Raw genomic sequence first — 19,030 nt, 5'->3', positions numbered from 1 at the left:
ATGTTTGGTCCACAACGCTAGAATAATTATTTTGCTCCCTCCCGCCCCTACAGCTTCATCATCTGAAAAGATTACAGTCAAAACAATGGCATACACAAATAAAAGTCAAGAGTTGACATAGTAACTCCGGGATTTGGGTATCAACTGTCCGAGAAATCAGAACACCCAGGCTTCACAATGTGCCCAACATCGAGCTGTGCCAAGGGGGGCGGAAGGAAGAAGCTTTCCGTTTAAGCCTTCAGAGCATCGCTCCATCACTACGTCAATTCACAGCCACCACAGTGTGCCGATGGACATCTTTCTGTGCCAAAAGAAACAAGTGCTTTGTCCTCTTGATATCAAAGGTAGCCACCTATAGTTACGGAACCATGCACAAGACCTTAACTCTGACCAGCAGGAAAACTTAGGACAACTGAGTGCAGATCCTGCCAATTTCTACCAGTTCCAACTGTGCTTTAAGTCTCATTGCAAAGCCTCAGTTAGAAAAAGGATCACCTCAGGGTATCCAACAAGAAGAAGAGTTGTTTTCTTTTTTTTCTTTTTTTTTTTTTTTTTTTAATATACCATAGGACTATGCAGTTCAATCATCAATCATCTTGGAAAGCTCAAGGAGGAGGTCATCCTCATCTTTCCCTGGGTCCAAGTCGAGCTCGGCTTCCAGTATGCCGTCTGAGAGTTCCCAAAGTAGCATCTCTAAATCCTCGTCTACAGATACGGGCGCGTTGCCTGTGGAACTCAGCCGGCGTGTCCTTGCTTCTTCTAGCTGGGAAGAAGCTGAAGTCGAGCTTGAGAACTCCATTGGCTCCACGGATTCTGCCTGGCTTCCAAGATGTGCTTCAGGTCTTGGCAGAGCAAGGAAGAGAACAATCAGTATATGCCATTTCTTAATGGGAAATCCCTTTTCTGCAAACCGGCTCTTAAAACCGTAGCCAACCCCTCCTGCACTTCAATCTTACCCAGGGATTGTTATTCAATTAACCCAGGGCTACATTTAGAGCCCAATATATTAGCAGGTACATTTTTCAGTTTGGGGGTTTCTCTGTGAAGCCAGAGCACCCGGAGTCTAGCAGAGATGGTTCAATTTTTGTAGCAAGAGGCACTTTGCCACCTTGCTTAATTTTCCTGTAAAAATGTTAAGAAGTCTCCATCTGCAAATATCTGTTTACTAAGTTAGTCATTTTTCCCACGGCACACTCAGCAGAGTTTGCTCCCCACTACAGGAAGCTGATCTGCAGCCATCACTTCCCTCTGCTCTCCCTGCACTCTTGTCACCTTGTATGTTTGTTCGGGTGGCATTCTTGAGGACCAAAAGGCAGAGGACACTACTCATCATTTATCACCTCACGAGGAAGTAGAAGAACTTCACCTCATCCTCATTTAGGTATTCAGACAGAGCAAGAAGTCACTGGAAAGCTGTACCGACTTGCAGCATTTAAAGAAAGTAAGTCTAATTAAGCATTCCTGCTAGCTGCTAGAAAGTCATTTCACGTGACTTATTTATCTTATAAGATAAATAAGTGACTTATCCTCTGATGGATTTGGGCTTTAATTATCTCAGAACCCTCCTTTTTTCCCCACCTGTGACAGAACTTATGTTTCACTGGGGATATACACCGATTGAGAAAAAGAACAAGTTGTGGTCATCACCTGTTTTGGGGATTTTCTTCAAGTCTGGTGGCTGGGACGTGCTCCAGCGTGGCTGGAACAGCCTAGAAAGCAGCAAAACAGTGTTTAGGACTCATGGGTAAAAGATTCCTTGCTAGCTTTTTCCTCCATGCTGCTTCTCCTCTGGCATTGCGGAGCCTTAGCCAAAATACAAAACCAAGGTGCTCCTGAAGAAAGTTAATATTCACTTGGAGGTTACTAATGATCTTGTGTCTTTTAAGAACACAGCATTAATGGACAAAATCCTCCACACCAGAGAAATCACAGAATCACAGAGGACTAAGTAAATAGTGCCATTAATCTAATAAATATGGAAGGGTACTACAAGAATTCTGTAGGCAGCTACTGGATTTAAAAGGAAACAGAAGGCCTGTAGAACATTTGAGTTTTCCATCTTTTCTCCTAGAGGAGGGTATAAATTTTACAAGGGATCCATTTCTGCATTAGCCCCTGTCCTTACCATAGCTGCTTTTTTGGCTGGAGGTCCCATTGTGTCTGCATCGGAGGCAGTCCGTGGTTTCACAGCTGCTACAGCAGAGGGAAAACTGCCAGGTGCCTTACGTTTCAGTGCCTTCTTCTTGGGGGAAGCGACTTTCCCATCCCAAGGCTTCGCAAACATGTTAAAGTTGGCTAGAGTAAAAGGAAGAGAGAACTGATACAGTCTTGCTCTGCCTCATGAAAAATCCACGTTCTCTTCCTCATTTCCACGGCCCTTCTACACAGTTAACTGTATTTGGCCAGCAGAATTACACTGCCATTGCCTGGATTCTCAGCAATATCTTCCACATAGTAAACTCCGTCTACCAACAATCCATACAAAGGAACAAAGAAAGTGAATGGCTACAGTAAATCATAATCCAGGACGAGGGAAACTCAGACACAGAGCGATCCCAAGTGCAAGCAATACTCTAAGACGTTGTATGAAGTCTAGTAAGATTCACAAATGTTGACAGCTTTTGTATTTAAAGTCTTGCTCCCTCTAGGAAAGGAAAAGCAGCAGGTATAGTAAGACAAGAGAGTGTATGCAACTGTTGTACCAGCTTCCTCTCCCCTGCAGTGATGTCCCACAAAATTTATTAAGTTGTTCTACAAAATCCAAATTTGTAGAGTCATATTCTAGTCTCCCATTCCTGACCTAACGTCTGGCTGGCAGGAGAAGAAACGAAAGAAAGCTGGGTACTTGTTTTCTTTGTGTGTTTATTTCCTCGTGTCCCGTGAGACAGAGAGAAAGGCTACAATGTGCAGTGCATGCAGCCTTTAAGCCCTCCTTATCTCCCTCACACAATCTCATTTTACAAAGTTGATATAATCTTAACAACGAGGCCTTTGATCCTCTGTCATTTTTGACAGAAACTGGCCCCCCACATTAAGATGCTGATGCATGCTTTACAAACACATACACGTGTCAAGCTAAGCAACACATGCCAAAGAGGAAGGTGAACTTGAACTCAACACAGGGAGGACTTCATACCATAAACAGATGGCAGAAAAAAACAGAATACCAAAATTAGACTAAAAAGCCCCTCAATGTGTTAATTTTCTAGTGGGAAATACAGAATACCATCACGTAATTAACGAAAACAGACATGGTTGCACGTTCTGGCCCTTCTTTGCCTTTGAACTTTGTAGCCTTAAACTCTTTTATCCTCCGCATTGAAGGAAAAAGCAAAGCAGATCCTGAGCAAATGGAACTTGCTCAATACGGGAAGCACCTCACCGGGGCAGGTATTAAAGCATCTTATTACCTGATAGCTTTGTGTTCCATAACGATTTCTGCCCGGCTGGGGCAGGTCCAGGTTGTGCTGGGGGAGCTGGCACATTTCCTCCACTCTGCTGCATCCGCAGAGCTTTCTCGCGCTTTATTTCTTCCAGGGTTTTAACACGCACTTCTCCTTCTGGCTTGGCTTTACCTGCCGGCTCCTTCGACTGCACTTTGCTGGGCCCGGAAAGAGTGAGCACACTCTGCTTCTTGGGCTCACCCTCAATTTTTGCCCCTGCGCTGGGATCTTTGGTTTTACCATGCCATTCAGCCTGGGCTTTGGCTTGACTTTCTCGAAGAGCTCTCTCACGATGGATTTCCTCCAGTGTTTTCACATGGATCTCTCCCTTTGGCTTAGCAGCCTTCCCTGTCATCATCAAGAAATGAGAAGCACCAGCATTTAAAGAGAGTCCAACAATAGTTTAAGTCTCCAAAATTTGTCACAGTACTAAGGAAAACTAAGCCTGAGCGTTCCCAATAACCCATCTTAGGACAATAGCCTAACATTCTCCTCCTCCTCTGAGCCACTTGTTGTATTTTGAAGACCAGCCCTATCCAGAGAGAGTTGCTACACAGAAATGCTAGTTTACTTGATTACTTTTTCAGACTGCATTTCAAATTCCTGCTCCCGGCAGTGGCTCTATTCTAATTGTATATGATGGTTCACAGAAGCAGCTTAAAACCTTGACAAGGCACAAGCGGAAAATAAACACACACCTAGAGGCAGATTTCTGATAGTGGCTGTCAGAAGAGCTTCAGCACTCGAGCAAGAGGAACCAGTTCTTTGTTTTCATTTGAATTCCTTTTTAGGGCTGTATGAAAACGGTCTAAGTTCACGGAAAGGAAGAAGGAGAAAGTATATTTAATAGCCAGTTGTTACCTTTCGCAGTACTAGTCCGTTGAGAAGGTAATCCTAGTCTCTCCTTCACAGACTTGGGAACTTGAACTGCAAAACAGAAAAAGACCAAATTAGGGAGGCTGCATAAACGTCAACTTTGTGTTCACATTCGAAAACAAGGCAGGAAAGGTAACTTTGAATCCCGGTGATTAAGACCTCAGCCAACATGCAAAAAGAAACATCGCAGGAAAAGGACAAACAGAGAGCCTAAATACAAAACCCGTGAATCACATCCAGATGCCTGTTTAGTAGCTGTACCTCTCTTTGGTGCTTTGTCAGCATTTCCCGGAACCTCCACCTTCTTCCCCAGCCTTTCAGCAAGGCTGCGCTTCACGGGAAGGGCGCTTACATCAGCTTCAGACAGAGAAAACAAGGAATATTTTAAGAACATTTCTTTGCAGGAAGATTTGAGAACAGTCAACCACAAGCTTCTATTTTTCAAGCATATTTTCATAAAATTGCCTTTCAGCTGCTAAATGGTTTTTTTGCCATTTCTGCAGTCAACACAGATCTCCACTGCAACGCATTTTCCTCTCACACGTCAAAAATACTCTTCGATGCAGTCATATAGAGAAGGCGGCACCTAAATAACAGCTCATAAAAAGTTCTTACCCACGGAGGCTTTCCGTTTTCCTTGTTTCTCAGCAAGATCTAGTCGAACCACAGGTTCCTCCCCTAAAACAAAAGTAAAATTTTTCTATTTCATAGAGACCAGTAGCCAATAGAAATAGTATACTGTTAGCCCATGTCCAAAAAAACCCAGCAAGACACTGTTTTGACAGCTAAACCACACAAACTCATATTACAACTATAATTAACTTAGAAAAAGTATCCATAGTCTCAGTGTTTGCCTCAAATTCCAGCTGAATGTAGTCGAGAATGAATCTGAGTCTGCTTGACAGCTATACTTTGTGCAGAACAGAGCTGCATAAGCAAGCAGAATATTATTAGGTACCAATGCTGAGAAATATTCCTTTCTAAGGTGAATGTCTATGAGTGAAAGTACTTCTTCACTTCTTTCCCTTTCAAAGGAATTTGCACAACTCTAAACAATATAATTTATACACAGACTCCTATCGCACTACTGTCCACACGTGCCACTGTCAGCCTCTTTAAAGCTTCAGAAATTGCTTCTTACATAGCACTGTCCTCTAGAGCTCTTTCTTCTCGTTACTCTCCTGTTTTTCAGTTATCCCCCTATTTGCATACTGACACATTTTTTTCTTTCTCCTGCTACTGCACTTAACCTGAGCACCAAAGCTTTCCAGTACAACCAGGGACTTTCAGCATAAAAGCATGTTTTGAACAGAAGGCGGCAGCACCAGGAGGCTAACAGGGGTGAATTGCCTTCCTTCTTGCTTAACCTTCCAGTTGAGGAGTAATGAAATCAAAACAAAAGCATTAATTATTACCTTCCTCTGTAGACAGTGTCACAGTTCTCACCACTGTCCGGACATTTTCCTTTTCCGGAGCAGGAAAAATCATAGAATCGACGGGAGGAAGAGAAGATCTTGAAGGACCTTCTGCTCAGAGCAAGCAAAACATAAGGAAGTTTACCAAACAGAAAAAACTATCACGAAGAACAAAAAACTGTAATTATTCATTACTGTCAAACATACAGTGACCAGAGCATGCAAATAAGAGAGGTGACTAATTTGCCTCTGGTTGCCCTTGGAATTCCCATCTAGAATACCAGCTGGCTGAGAATCAGGTTGCTCGATGCCCCCAGCTAAACATGGAAGTCTATCCCTCAAGCAGCTCCCAGCCACCATCACCTGCCATTCTGAAGCCAATCAAATTTCACTTCTTTGGCAAATAGTTGGATTCACCAAAGCATAGCCAGCTACCCGGTATTACTGGAAGAATTTTTTTTTGAAAGAAAAATCATCACACAGGATGAAGGTGAAGAGGGTAAGAAAGTAGGGAATATTAACTCACCACCGTGTCTCTTAGTTTTTTCCTTCATTTTCTGCAATTTGATTTCTTCAAGTGTTTTTATTCCAAAATTCAGACCGTCCTCTGAAAACAGAAAACAGTTAATGAGACTAAGGCTTAGAGGCACTCACTGAGGACCACAGATCCTCAGGCTTCTTAGTGCTCAGGAACTTTCAGAAGTATTTAGAATAAACCCTGTCAACACTCCTCACAAGTGAAACAACCATAGAATCAATGGCATTTTGCCCCTCCTTTCACCCTTCAGGGTAAAAACTGTAGTTTTAATTTTAATCCATTTACGTGATATTAGATCCCTCTATCGTTAGATATGGCTTTCAACAGTGGTTGCCAGGCTGCACGTGCAGCCATTTAAACTCCATGCTGTGACCCTGTTTTGTTCTCCAAAAGGAAAGAAAAGGAGTTCAACTTTCTGACCCAATGGGCACATGATGGTATCAGGGAGAAATGAGATCATGGAAATAACCGAGTCCATTCAGCACCCCTACATTCTGTTGTGTTTTTACGCCACATTGCTTTTGAGTTAATTGTCAAGTTCTCCTTCCGATTTATCCTACTACAGGTGCTGGAATACCTTGTTTAGCAGTAGTAGCACTGGCTTTCCGAGTGGAAATCATCCGTAATCCATTTTGGCCTTCCTCAGCTGGTTGCTGGACGGGAGTTTTAGTTTCTTCTCCTTCCGCAGAAAGCTGGTCTGAAGGGGAAAAATCTATTCAGTTATGCATAGGCCAGATTGTTCGTGATTATGTAGCTCATGCAATGACACTTCAGTCCATGGTTCCTATAAAAAAGCTTTTTTTTTTTTTTTTTTTTTTTTTTTAATACAGCTACACTGACCTGATGAACTCGTAAGTAGACTACCCTAGGACAAAACATCTAGGACTCTAGATTCTCTCTGCAGCTTTAACTACTACACAACATATTACTCTTCAGACAAAAAAAAAGGAATTTCCTTCCTAGTTTCACATAGAGCTTTACACAACAGACCAACTAAAGCCAAGAGTGGTTCTAAGCTTTCCTCCAACATTTCAGGTTCTGTCCACTGACTGCCAGACAAAGCCACCAGTGACCTGACCAGACTGCCTGCCCTATCGCTAGTCAGACCTCAGGTCATCTGTGATTTATACATTGATTTACAGCACAAATTCCTTCCAAGAACCAAAGACTTACACAATCATTTACAGCACAAATTCCTTCCAAGAACCAAACCATGCTCACCATCATCATCTTCATCATCATCTGCAGCATTGATTACAACTGGAGGGTGTGTAGGGCTTGGGACATTTTCCGAGTTTTCCACTTTCATCACCCGCCTTAGCTATGGAGAGGGATTGGACTGGACAGAAAGTTTGTTTTGCTGCAGTGACATCTGAGCCACTTTCAAATCATCGTCCGCGGACTCAGGCGGACTTGGCAGTGTAGCTAGAGGAAGAGGAGGATCATCAGTAATATGGCAGTTTAAAACTTTGACCACAATGCACGAAGATGGTAGCTAAGGCAGATAACCTGCACAGACAATGAATTCAGCATCTCCTTTTGCCCATCCCGCCACTGTTTACACCGTGAACAATGACTTGCCTTCAAACAACAACACATCTCCCTACCACCCAGCAGAGGACGAAACAACAGAAAGCAAACTGCAAGGCAAATATCACACAAAGCAGAGAGAAGCTGAGCATGAAAGCAGAAAACAAATACCAGCAGTACAGCAGCAGTACACTCGGTTTAGCTGACCACCTAGGACTGCAGACCTTTTCCTGCACTCACAAATGGACGGTTACCTGATGTCTCCTACACTATTGGCACCCACTAAGTAATATGCAAAATTAATTCTTCAATACTTAAAGAAAAAGGACCTAAACTCACTCTTGCTTGGTGGTAAGAAGACTCCATCGATGTAACGTCCCTTTGCGTGATGAAAAGCACAGTTGGCTTTCTGACAGCCTACTGGCTGCTTCTCCCAGTAGCAGGGAATCTCACCGCGCTTTTTCTGAAGACAGAAAGAAAGACAAGCTCGTGATAACATGCACCTAAGGTTTGCAAAGAGATGCACAGTTCCAGGTCACGACAGCGATAGGGCTGTCACAATACAGTGCTGAAACATCATTCCAAAGGTCAGTTTATCACGGAAGTATAGTATTTCCGGGCATATTCACAAAGTTTGCAGAAGCTGTAACCACTATGCACGTTTAGCCCTGTCATCATTCAGTTTGAGAAGACAGGCACTCTCAGACATCAGTTTAGGGTGGGTTAAACTAATACACCTAGGATTATACTAGGATTATTCAGAGGGAAAAAGAACATCTTAAATTGCCTACGTTAACTCTATCCAGAACTACTTCTTGGAGACTTCGTTCTTCTGCACCTTTAACTTTCCCCACTGCTTCCTAGCCCAGGCAGCTAGAACAGCATTATCTGAAGGACTCCGGGACACAAGAGACCTGATAGATCATTATCAAGCCTGCTCTCAGGAGGCTAGTACAGCCTGTTTATTACCCCCCTGCTCCAGCAGGTTTTAGCAGTCTAGTTAGCGGTTATTCTGCATCTGTTGAGACAATACTGTCGGCGTCTAATAAAAGAAAATCTTGCTAAGACATACCTAAGGCATTGATTTTATTTCCCTCTCCTTCCTCCCACCCCCTCCCCTGCTAACAGAAACCAGTGTAATTCCAAAGCAAATGACTCTATCCTGCAAAAGCACAATCAGCACACCTACAGCACTGAAAAATGCTTTTGTTGATTTATTTTGAGAACACATCTTTAGGCACTCACGTCAATTTCCATGTGTCTGAATCGGCAGACATTCCTGAAACAACGACCCTCCTGCCACAGCGTGCAGACTGTCTCGTTCCCCAGAGCAGCTTCGCAGTGGCGGAAGGAACAGTTGTCTCCCTGTAACCAAAAGGAAACCAACAAGGAAAATATAGTACAGCCTCAAAAACGTCCATGCTACTGCCTCAGGTTGCTACGATTGAATTCAGAATCTATCTGGTTATCACGTTAACCAAAGACCAGTGTGCCTCCTCCTCCTACTCTACCCCTTCCTGAAAAAAATGAAAAAAAAAAAAAACAAAAACAAAGCAAAGCAAAGCAAAAGAAACCCAGCCATACCTTGGTACAGGTAGAATAGAAATAGAAGTAGCAATCGTCTCCTTGTTTAGACATGCCGACAAGTTCTGATAACAAGCTCGGGTTCTCTCCACAGGGACTTCCTCTGCTCTTGGAGAGAGCTGTCTTCACCCTTGCTTGGGCTGAAAGTCTTCCACTGGCTTGTGATCAGTGAAATCTTCTTTTTAAAAGTAACCCTAAACAAAGTACCAACAAGTGAAAAATAATGAGTAACAAGCATTTTTCCAGCTTTCTTCTGTTCATCAAATTAGTCTCTTGAGGAGAGCAATGCCTTGAAATCAGCTGTTACGGGAACTAACACAATATTAAACTAAAGTTCTGTAAAGCTGCCAGGAGCTTTGTCAGCAAGTGTTCTCTTCCACGTCCTCAATAATATGCCTTGGAGCACACCTGGAAGCCTGAAAATGGAGTCACTTCTTCAAAAACCACCTGATCATACATGCAAGGCAATGATCAACTATGGCTACGAGTAACTTCTACAGAACGCAGTATGACGCATTAAATAGCATGTTCCAGTCACTGTGGGTCTTCGAGTTCACCTACCTGGACAACCTCAGCAAAGTTATTGATCTTCAAAGACTTCCAGTTAACTTCTCCTGGAGGCCGAACCAACACTGAATCCGTGAATTAATGATAAAGGGGTAGGAAGAATTTGCCTCTCCACTTTGCCAAGGGAACCTCTCATCCACAATTCAAACGTAGGATGTGCTTTTAAACAGCTTATAACTAATGGAGGAAGCAAGTCCATCTGAACACTCTCTCAGACTGGAGACAGCCAGGGTTAGTTAGCTCTTCAAAAAATAAAAACCAAAAAAAAACCCCCACAAAACAAAACAAAAACAAAAAAAACCAGTGCATTTAGAGATGAACTCGTGATTCAAAGTGGCTGCAAAAATGAGGATCCATCTTCCACAGCCAGACAATTTGACTTTTTTTTTTTTTTTTTTATTCAAAATTCAGTATGTTCCAATCTCTGGTCTTCAAGATTTCTTCACCTATTAAGAAAACACTAAAACCTTTCCCCGTCTTTATTACCTGTACAGCAAAAAACACACCAGTGCATAGAAATACACAAATGTGCATACGCATACACACATATGTGTTTAGACACACACACGAGGAGTGAGTGATAGAAAGTTAGCGAGAGCGACAGTGGAAATCAGAAGTTTTGCCTTTTTGACACAGAGAGCGCGTAAAAACTCTCTCATTTTGAGGGAACTAGAAAAAAATGGAGGATCTACCAAATATTTTGATGAGTATGCCTTCGAGGCCAATGCTTTATACCATGAGTGATCTGGGGGCCAGCACACAAATATGCATACATATGTACATGCATACAGGATAAACATATCTATACACACAAGCGTGCACAGTATATGTTGTATGGTATCCATATGGAGAACAACTCGTAGCCCTGATCAGACACGTAGAGTTGCAATCAATTAACAGCAGGAAGACAGCAGATCAAGGATACAGCAAGCTTTGAGAGGCAGGGCAATGCTCACTTTGCCAGTGGCATGGCTGCATGATACCAAGAATTTTGAATTAGTTTGATTTTTTGGAAGCAATTTGTTTTCTTTCTGCGCTGTAGCAAATACCACAGGTTTGCCATCACGTGCTGTTCCCTAATCCATATATCCATCATCATCCATTGCTGCAAGATCATGAAAGGTTAGAAAAGATGACTAAGGTCCAATTTAACAGCCAATGATTTTTCAATGACCAGAGCTGCAACAGATTTTATTTAGCCACAAGCAGGTTTTTTTTTCTGATGTGAAGTCAGATATTTTGATTTTTTTTTTAAGACACTAAATGTCATAAAACCTGCAACCAGACCAGATAAAGTTCAAATTAGAGTGATTCTGAATCCTTTCATTAAAATGCTGCACATTTCTGTGCAAATTATTTCTGACTCTTCTGGACAAAAGCGGATGAAATAGTTCTTACAAATTAATAATAAAAGGTTGGAACCTTTTACTCACACAAACACTAGTGAATTTTCCAGGAAGTATTATTTTGGCAGGGAATTTTCCCAAATCTAAAGTAAAGAGGGGAAAAGTTGGGTTCTCGTATTAGTTGTTGGTTTTGACTGCTTGACAAAGGGAATAAAAACAGTAGTTAAGTGCAAGGTTTCCTTCTCTTCTTTAGTATTGAGAGGAATCGTCACTTCCGACCTTTAGCACCTTCAGAAACACGCTTAGTGCCATGCAGATTCCTCTGCATCTACTTCTAAAAATTACTGGTGCTCCTTAACATGGAAGTTGGACTTGAAATCTTTTCCAGATTGAGCTCTTTTGAATGCCCAAGGAGCTCATCATTTTGCTTGTTGCCTTCCATTTTCCTGAACAGACCCAGAACGCTGTTCAGGATATGAATGGATCTGGTCTAAGGAATGGGAAGAAAGCAAAAACCAAGGATACCTCACAGCCCTAAATGCCATAAAAAGCAGTCTCATTTTAAAAAAGATCTCCAAAGCTTTTTTTTTTTTTTTTAACTGACATCTGCCAATATGGCGATCCAAGTGCTGAACAGAAACCAACTGAACTAGCCCCTGAAAGCCTGAATAAAAATGAGTAACTCTGGTGCACTCAGCAGGTCTGTAATAGAAGTTGGCAAGAGTTTTAGATTTCTTTTTTCTCCAGGGTGCTAGTAAAGTTTTTGCGTTACGAGATTTTGAACTCTTTTTGTACAAAAGAATTACAGATGCACTACAGTCACGGTAGCTGGGGGTCTGGAAATACATGCCAACAAGTGTCATAAACTTTGCCTTTGCTGAAGGAAGATAACTAGTCCAAAGAAAACCTGTCTAGTTTGTTTTACAGGCTTGTCTTTCTCAGTATGGAACAAACTGACCTCCCTGGTCTAACTTTCCAGTTGGCTATTCTGCCTTTGTCCTGGAGAGAAGAGCAAGAAGGGAACAAAATATTTTTGCACTCCAAAAAATGCATTAGGGAAGGATTATCACACCTACCTAAGGGTAATTTCTTGTTTGTTTATAAAGCACAAAGTCTTTCTCTTGGACAGTCTCTGTTGCTGGCCTGTTTTGTGCCTTCCATTTATAATAAAGGTATTAAAGATGCTTACCCCGTTTTGGTGGTTTTTTTTTTTTTTTAGAACAGTGTAAGCAGACAGTCGGATGACAAGCAAGAAAGAACAGCATAAACTCCTTGTTGTGACCCTGCTTTTCAATCACCCAGCATCAGCCTGGCTGCAAAACAGTCTCCGCTGATTTACCTGCTTGTTAAAGCACCCCACAGGCTGCAAGTGTTGTGTGCTAGGTGTCAAACTATATTTAACGGTGCATAGGTAAACCATTCATCTTCCCATGGTCGAAGCACAGAACAGCCCCCTGCTAGCACAGCTCATCCTTGCTGTAACTGCTTTTAAACCTATTTGTTGGTAAGAAAAGAGCTCAGTACACCACCTTCACAGGGCAAAAATTCACATGGAAGAGCAGAAAAACCCAGAAGTGCTTCCTGAACTTCACGTTACCAACAGCACCATCGGATTTAGATCCTGGCCTGGCATCCAGGATGCACGGCCTGCAAGCACTGCTGCGATGTGGAAGTGCCAAGGCAGGTTTTTGGCCTGCCCTAAAACACTTTTTTTTTTTTTTTTTTTCTTTAACAAACAATACAAAGAGTGTGCCAGGTATGCTGTAATGCCCGTGTGCCAGGTCAATAGAGGATATCCAAACAACAGAGGCGCTTCTCCTAATTTCCCGCGTGAAAACACTTTCACAGCGTTCTTTTCACGAAGAAACCCCTCTCTATCTTCTCCAATGCTCCAGGACCTGCTGCAGCTGCAGCGGCTGCGCTGGTACAACCCGCATCTTTGACAAATCTTTTCAACAGTTCTGCTTTACCTCGGCACAGTTGAGGTCACTCCTCTTCCTCTTCCAGCTGAGGAAGCAGCTTGCGGGCTCTGCCACACGGTCGGTGCAGAAGCGAAAGCTGGGAACACAGCAGTCAAACTCTCACTGCTAACGAAGCCACCAGGGCAGAGGGCTGACACAGACCCGCCAGAGGCGAACCGTACCCGCTCTCCCTCCCAGCTGCGAGGCTCGCCGCAGCAGCCCCGACCCGAAGCGCTCACAGTGCTTTGCTTGGTGATGTCACCGATGAGTCAGAGTCCCCAGATGAGCATCTGCCTTGCCACTCTTTAATGTTGGTGTTGTTTTTTGGTTGGTTGTTTGCTTGCTTTTGAAACTTATGCAGGTTATGGTAAACCTTCAGGTAAACCACAGATCAATGGGGAAGAAGTCCCACACGAGGGAAGGCCGTGCTTTTCTTCCAGGCAATGGCGCATGCTTTAACATGCTGCATTCGACAAAGAAGCTCTCTCCATTTTGCGCAGTGGCAACAGGCACGACTGCAACACACGCACGTGTAGGCAGCACCTGCAGGTCCCAAACCCTTAACCAATTTTTAGATAGCACCAATTTTTTATGTAGTTGCTTTCCCTTCATCCATAACCCCTTTTTTCCTTTCTTTGTATCGGGTGGCTCTCCTCCATTGTTCTCTCTGTCATTTTCCTCCCCAGTGTCTGAGCAGGCACTGGGAATCGTTTCCAGAGGAAGGGTACTGCTGAAGCTACAACATTTACTCTCAGGGAAAAGAGAGTATGTGAAAGAATACATACTTCCTTTCTTTTTCCTTTTTTTTTTTTTTAAATCTCTGAAATCAACGCTGCGGCCTGGCAGCAAATAACTATGGGAGTAATGATGATTCCTCATCCTCACTGTAACGTTGTAGTTAATGTCATAAAGAAGCAATTTCCCCAGACAGTGGCCATTTGAGATGGGAAGGGGCAGTAAGAGGAAGTTTTCCTTAGACTAGCTCTTCCCCCAGAACACCTCGCCATCCAGCAACAAATTCAATTCACCTGCTCCGCCTGATCAGTCAAACGCGCGTCCGACTCCAGCACACGCCACAGCGGTGGTTCTGACGTGGTTTGAGAATCACCTATCCGCAGAATATCTCGGGTTTGTACACTCAAATAGCGCAGTCTTTTCCAAATAAGGCCCAGAGCTCACACTCCGAGTGCAGCCTAACAACACCAGAGGGCCGGTAGGCTAAACATTCCCATCCTGGCAACAGGACTGACCCGGGCAACAGTAAGCATCCCTTCTGCACTTTCATTGTGAACATCAGCATAAGGAAACAGAGACCTCCTCGATCCAAGTTTGAAGAAACAAACACAAAGGTCACCCAAGAGGGTTGTTTTCAGCAAACTAACGGAGAAATTAAGGTGACAACCGCGTGCATCCAGAGTTAGTCAGATCCCGAAGGCAGTTCCTTTGGGAAACGCAGGAGCAGCGCGCCAGATGACGGCTACCCTACAGCGCACCCCTCAGAGGCACTGCTACGAAAGGAAGGCAGAAGGTTGGAACTCAAAATAACTCGCAAGGCGGGTTAAGGGGGAAGCTTTAATTTCCTGAGCAGAACCTCCCCCCTGAAGGCAGCCCAGGGACTCTTTGCTTCCCTCGGAAGACGGCAGGGACGGAGGGACACAGGGCCAGATGGACGGCCAGACAGCCCAAAAGGCCTGAGCAAGGGCTGCGGAGCGGGAGGGAAGGGCAGGGCAAGGGGAAGGGCGGCCCTGGGCCTGACAGGGCACCTTGGGCCTAACCCCAGGCAGCAGCTCCCCGTCTCACAGGGCCCGCGGGGGGCTGCCTGTAACAGGAGATGCGGGCAGGTAAATTTTACAAGCACTGCATCACAAATACCCTGCAACACCTGAACTATTCACTGGGACAGCCTCCTTCCTCACCTCCTGAAAGCTCCAGCTGGCAAACCAAGGACAAAATGAAAGGCAGATGTGGAGGACCTCGTAAGATACTGTTTTGTTCCCTACGTGCCCACTGCTGGTGACACGTAATGCCTCCTGTTCCCAAACGACATTGGCACGTTACATCTTTACTACATGCTGAAAGGAACTCAGCAACTTGAACACAACTTAGAATTACCCATCCCGGCAGCAGGCTGTCCAGCTGAAGCTGCTTTCGCCAATCAAGTGTGTCATGCTGCCCCTCAAAGGTTTCTTCCTGGGAACGTCTGCTGTGACACTCCTGACGTATTACTTCTCGGAATGGCAGAACTGCGCTGGGTAGGCCCCACAGCAAGACTCGTATTTCTGTCCTTCCCTTTCAGGAAAGGATCTCCCACCTTGAATTTATTAATTTTCATGATGATGATACACAAATTGAAGTTTTGAAAAACTGAATGCTGATTAACAGATTTCTAGCACAGCCTGTGCATCAAAATTCATTTCTCTCCATTTAGGTAATCTTAGTTTCTGAGTTACAGTTACAGTCAAAATTTTTCTTCTTCGATTTTTTTCTTTTTCTTTTTTTTTTTTTTTTTTGTGATCAGAAAAACGAGGGGACTGGCTGTCCCAAGTCAGCCGGGGAACTTCTCTTTGGTCGATGCATCAAGGAACTCAGCTCTCTTGGGGAAACTTAAATAGAAAAGACAGATCTCCAAACGGATAAAAAAAATAAATCAAATGATAAAAACCCAACCGACACATCTGATACCCCAGCTTATTGAACAGCACAAGGGTTTAATCTACAGGCTCTGTCCAAAGCAGCAAGAAGTGACAGATTTAATCTGAACCAGTTGCCCGCTCTCACTCTCTGATCTGGAGACGTTATTGGACAAGCATGCGTAGCAGTAACACTTGTAAACACTGGGTTACTGCACCACAGCCCTGAATCCCTCACGGGCCCACTAAGATACTTTTACTGACTGATCCACAATAAGCACTCCCAAAAAGATTCTCAACAAGTTAAACCCTGTTTAGAAAGAATCTGAGGAACCTGTCACTGCAGCAACAAAGGGCTGCAATTGCATGCAAAATCTCCAACACCCTCCTTAGCACCCTGCTAGCTCAAGGACTGTGTGGGGCTTCCGTGCCCTGAACGAGTCCACCCTGGCCACATAATGCAGATGTAATGGTCAAGAAAGCACATAGCGTTATCGAAACTTATCAGATCCACAGCAAAAAGAAAAGCCCACGCTTCTATATTTCTCCTCCTTCTCCATTCACAGAAGGAAGAGACTGAAAACAAGCAGATTTGTGGTTTACATTTACAGTTAATGTGAAAAATGGCTATTTGTGAAATACATCACGTATTGTTTCAAGCTACAAACAACTCGCTCCCACAAAGGAAGGACTTTTGACCTCAGCATGCAACCCCAGTTACAAATAACTTCCTATCTACCAGCGGGCCGCGTTCCCCTGGCACTCAGTCACTCCGCAGCACGGCAGCCACCTTTGTTCTAAGGATGGCAAATTCTACTTAGAAACGCTCTGTAGAAGAGTGATGCTGTCCCCTTTTAACACGATCCGGCCTGCAGCACAGAGAAGGGAAAGAGGGGATTAGAGAGAGCCCAGAACCTGAGAATAATCTCGTGTTTTCAGAAAGTGTTTCGTGTGGTTGAGCAGGGTTTTGCCCATCACGCAGAGTGCAGGCCGCCTGGTATTACACGTTTCAAAGACCAGAACTGGTCTCAGGCAGGGACAGATTCTCCTTCATTCAGCAAAATCAGCAGCTCAAAAATCATCAGGGACAGAGATGTAGCCAGGAATTGCTCACTGAACTTCAACAGCAAGGCTCGTCACACGGTTGGTACCTCTCAGTGCTGCTACCTAGAAGGCTCACCCGGGCAGGTTTCAGACCGCGCGTCACTCGGGTTGCACAGACACACGACACACCCAGCTGTTTCCTTGATTTTGTCTTGGAGTGAATCTCCTCTGCGTCGTCCAGCGCCAAATTCACGTACTCGTCAAAGCCCTAGAAATCGGCAACAGTGGCAATTAGTTCAGCAACAACACGAACCATCGTCAGCTTTGCTGAGCCAGGCTGGACAAGAAAGACTAATTGTTAGAGAAGCACGATTTCTTTTTTCCCTTGGGCTAGTTTTTCTTGACAAGAAAAAATAGGATTGTGAATGAGGGAAAACAAACTAACGACGTAACGTGGGGTCATGCTGACACTCACGATGATGCAGCCTTCTATCCGCACGTTCACTTGCTCAGCCACACCTGGATCCTCGAGCTCTGCAGAACGAAGGAGGAGAGTAAATTGGAACACAAACACCGCGAGCAGTTTTGTTCTCTCTCGTGTGTTCAGAAATACCCGCTAACCATAGCCGCTAGAGCTCCCAAACACTCCAAGGAGCAACTCTCAGGGGCAGTTTCAATTAACAGTCTGACATTTTAGAGTCTTATATGACTGGGTGAATACTACACGTTTGCTGAAGGACACGTTTCCAGTCACAAGGGAACACTCCTGCACGCCCGGCTGCACGATCCCACTCCCGTTAACACGAGGGCGAAACGCCGGGCTGCGCAGCAGCTCCTTGTACCCACCAGCACGCCGCACAGCTCTCCATTCCCCACAAACCTGCCCCGAGCAACGGGTGGGAGCCGAAAACTCAGCGAGGGAGATCCCCGGACCCTCCCCGCTCCCCCCACCCCCCCCAAATCCCCATCCCCATCCCCTCCCCGTCCTCTCCCCGCGCTACTCACGCTCTGCAGGTAGCGGAAGATGAGGTTCTGGGGCGCTGCGTGAAGGGCTCAGCACAGGGACAAGAGCTCCAGGCCCGGGACAAGGCCTCAGGACAAGGCCTCAAACCCTGCAACGAGGCCCCAGGGCCCCGGGACAAGGCCTCAAGGCCCGGGCCGAGACCCCTGAGGCCGGGGCCGCCCCCCACCCGCTCCCCCGTCGCTCCCCGGCCGCAGGAAGGCTACGATGGGCTGCACCATCACCTTCTGCACCTTCTGGTCCTGCCCGCGGTACGCCATGGCTGCCGCCGCCTCGCTGCTCCGGCCGCCCCTGCTGGGCTGCCTCCGGAAGCCCCTGAGGCCGGGCGGGAGCGCGCAAGGGACGCTGGGATGCTGGAGGAGCGTGGGGGGCCGCTCTAGCAGGCCGGGAGGACCGCGTCTCTATGGTTGCAGGCAGGGGTCCCTGCGCTAGCTTTATTGGCGAGCAGCGAGGCTGGGGGGGGGAGGGGGGCAAGACAGCCTTAAATAAAATACAAATATAAAAAGTGTTATAAATGGCTGAGTCCCAAATAGGATTACAATCAAAGTTTACAATTTATTAAACGAATAGAGGCAAGCAAGCAGCGCTGGGTGCGCCGGGAGTCTCTGCTCCCCCAGGACGCACGCCTGTTACGTAAGGCGGCTGGTTTTGATGCTCCCAGGCTAATACATATTCATTGCTAGTTCGAGAAGAGGCAGGGTTATTAGAATTGGTTTCCGGAATCCGAAACCCCTCCCAGGGGCGCCTGCGTACCAGTCTCTGGTGGTCTCTCGGGGCTTGCTCGGGCTGAATGCTGGTTGTCTTCCTCTCAGGCTTTTGTCCTTCAATTGTCCTTCAGCTCCCCCTTCCTCCTCGTTTGGGAGCCTCTGCGCCGGATTTCAGAAACTCTAGCAACATCCCCTGCAGTAGTCAGCACTTTTCCCTAAAAACCCCTTTGTTCTCTTATCACCTAGACCCGGGCCTCGATGGTAACCCTTCAAATCCCTTAGTGACACGAATTGCTGGACCATTCCTTACAAAAGGAAGGATAAAATATGTAGAGGAGCAATGGCACCCGCGAAAGCCCGGCGCCGCG

The 19,030-nt window shown here is 45.2% G+C and overlaps 1 protein-coding gene and 1 pseudogene across 2 annotated transcripts; both read right to left on the bottom strand.

The window, feature by feature from the left end:
• Window positions 1-483: 483 nt before the first annotated feature.
• On the bottom strand, window positions 484-14,755 carry LOC308186896 (zinc finger CCCH domain-containing protein 11A-like; annotated as a pseudogene). Its single transcript, XR_013956163.1, has 13 exons — window positions 9,387-14,755; window positions 9,048-9,167; window positions 8,142-8,265; window positions 7,494-7,697; window positions 6,850-6,969; window positions 6,261-6,341; window positions 5,735-5,845; window positions 4,935-4,997; window positions 4,581-4,676; window positions 4,305-4,370; window positions 3,411-3,791; window positions 2,126-2,295; window positions 484-1,709 (listed from the first exon to the last, which is right to left on the bottom strand). The product of XR_013956163.1 is annotated as a zinc finger CCCH domain-containing protein 11A-like (transcript).
• A 781-nt stretch (window positions 14,756-15,536) lies between these two features.
• Window positions 15,537-18,749, bottom strand: LOC308186895 (small nuclear ribonucleoprotein E-like). Its single transcript, XM_080609051.1, is given in 5 exon segments — window positions 15,537-17,202; window positions 17,410-17,447; window positions 17,450-17,468; window positions 17,940-17,966; window positions 18,162-18,749. Coding segments are annotated over 5 exon segments (330 nt in total). The 5' UTR covers window positions 18,216-18,749; the 3' UTR covers window positions 15,537-17,010.
• Window positions 18,750-19,030: the final 281 nt, after the last annotated feature.

This window comes from Anser brachyrhynchus (genome assembly GCF_964034855.1).
Source record: "Anser brachyrhynchus genome assembly, contig: SCAFFOLD_58, whole genome shotgun sequence".
NCBI classification, from domain to species: Eukaryota; Metazoa; Chordata; class Aves; order Anseriformes; family Anatidae; genus Anser; species Anser brachyrhynchus.
The sequence above is the reverse complement of the archived record's forward strand: the minus strand, read 5'-3'. Positions and strand labels throughout refer to the sequence as shown.